Source organism: Octodon degus, unplaced genomic scaffold, assembly GCF_000260255.1.
Source record: "Octodon degus isolate 3935 unplaced genomic scaffold, OctDeg1.0 scaffold00183, whole genome shotgun sequence".
In the NCBI taxonomy this organism is placed as follows: Eukaryota; Metazoa; Chordata; class Mammalia; order Rodentia; family Octodontidae; genus Octodon; species Octodon degus.
Genome location: NW_004524759.1, coordinates 3,560,781 through 3,562,006, shown reverse-complemented (window position 1 = coordinate 3,562,006; position 1,226 = coordinate 3,560,781). Strand labels below are relative to the sequence as shown.

The 1,226-nt window shown below is 41.7% G+C and overlaps 1 protein-coding gene across 1 annotated transcript in view; it reads left to right on the top strand.

Annotated features, from left to right (window-relative positions):
• Positions 1 to 1,226, top strand: part of Manba (mannosidase beta) — a 95,351-nt gene that overhangs the window by 63,231 nt on the left and 30,894 nt on the right. Inside the window, exon 11 of the mRNA XM_012517473.2 lies at positions 220 to 387. Within this exon, the coding sequence (XP_012372927.1) occupies positions 220 to 387 (168 nt within the window). The remainder of the gene's footprint in view (positions 1 to 219; positions 388 to 1,226) is intronic.

Sequence of the window (1,226 nt, the reverse complement as noted above, 5' to 3'; positions counted from 1 at the left end):
TCCATTTCTAGTGAGTGAGTGAGAGAGAGAAAGAGAGAGAGAGAGAGAGAGAGAGAGAGAGAGAGACAGACAGACAGACAGATGGACAGAGAGAGAGACAGAGAGAGAGACAGAGAGAAAGACAGACAGTGTGTGTTCTGAAATGTAGGGGCTCTAATTTTATAGGTTGTCATGTTTTGAGTGTATTTTTGCATATATTTGTGTTTTCCTGAATTCCAGGTCAGGAGACTGAAACCCCATCCGTCTGTTATCCTGTGGAGCGGCAATAACGAGAACGAGGGGCTGCTGGCTATGAACTGGTTCCAAGTTCCGCTCAGTGACCTGGAGACCTACATCAAGGACTACGTGACACTCTATGTGGCCAATATCAGGGAGGTCGTCTTGGCAGTAAGTAGTGTTTTTTAATGCAGAAGAATTTAGGAAATGTGCTTTTCTGATGGTTAAGTTTGGATATTTTGGGGATGTTTCATGCACTGTTATGATGTGGTCTTTAGCAGATGGGCTGGGCACAGGTGTGTCTCTGTCCCGCTGAGGCAACCCCTGGCTGTGTGGACACCTGTGATGCTAATGTCTGGGAGCTCTCCCCCCACATTGGTACTTGGGATGTATCCACAGGCCTCCAAGAGGGAGATCTCCAGATTCAGCAGTTTACTGAGATGCTGCCTCTATAATCCTGCGCCTGTGGGTGCTATTGAGGATTTGGTGTCTGATGTACGTGAATGAGTTGGTGTGTGATTAAGGGACCTTTTCTAATGCAGGATTATGGGACTGTGAGAGTCTCGGCAAGGACAAATATCATAACCAAGAACTCCCAAGTTACTGAGAATATATGATATACCAGGTACTGCCACACTAATTACTTTTTTTCTTTTTTGCGATACTGGGGATTGAACTCAGGACCTTGTGCTTGCCAGGCAAGTGCTTATTCTACCGTGCTATCTACCCGGCCCTTGCCATATTAATTACAATCATTTTATTAATTAATATATATACACAGGTACCTTGCTTCATGAATGTGTTTGCTTGTGAACAATTTGGTTTACACATAGAAGCATTTGGCAAAACTTTGTTTTTGTTTGCATTACATTTTCTTTTTTTTTTTTTTGCAATGCATTCTTTTTTATGTTAAACTTTTTTTTTTCAAAGTTTTATTGATAAACAGATAGCAATGAGACAGTTTCAAATCAAATCGGAAGTACAGTTTCAACAAATAATACACTGCATAT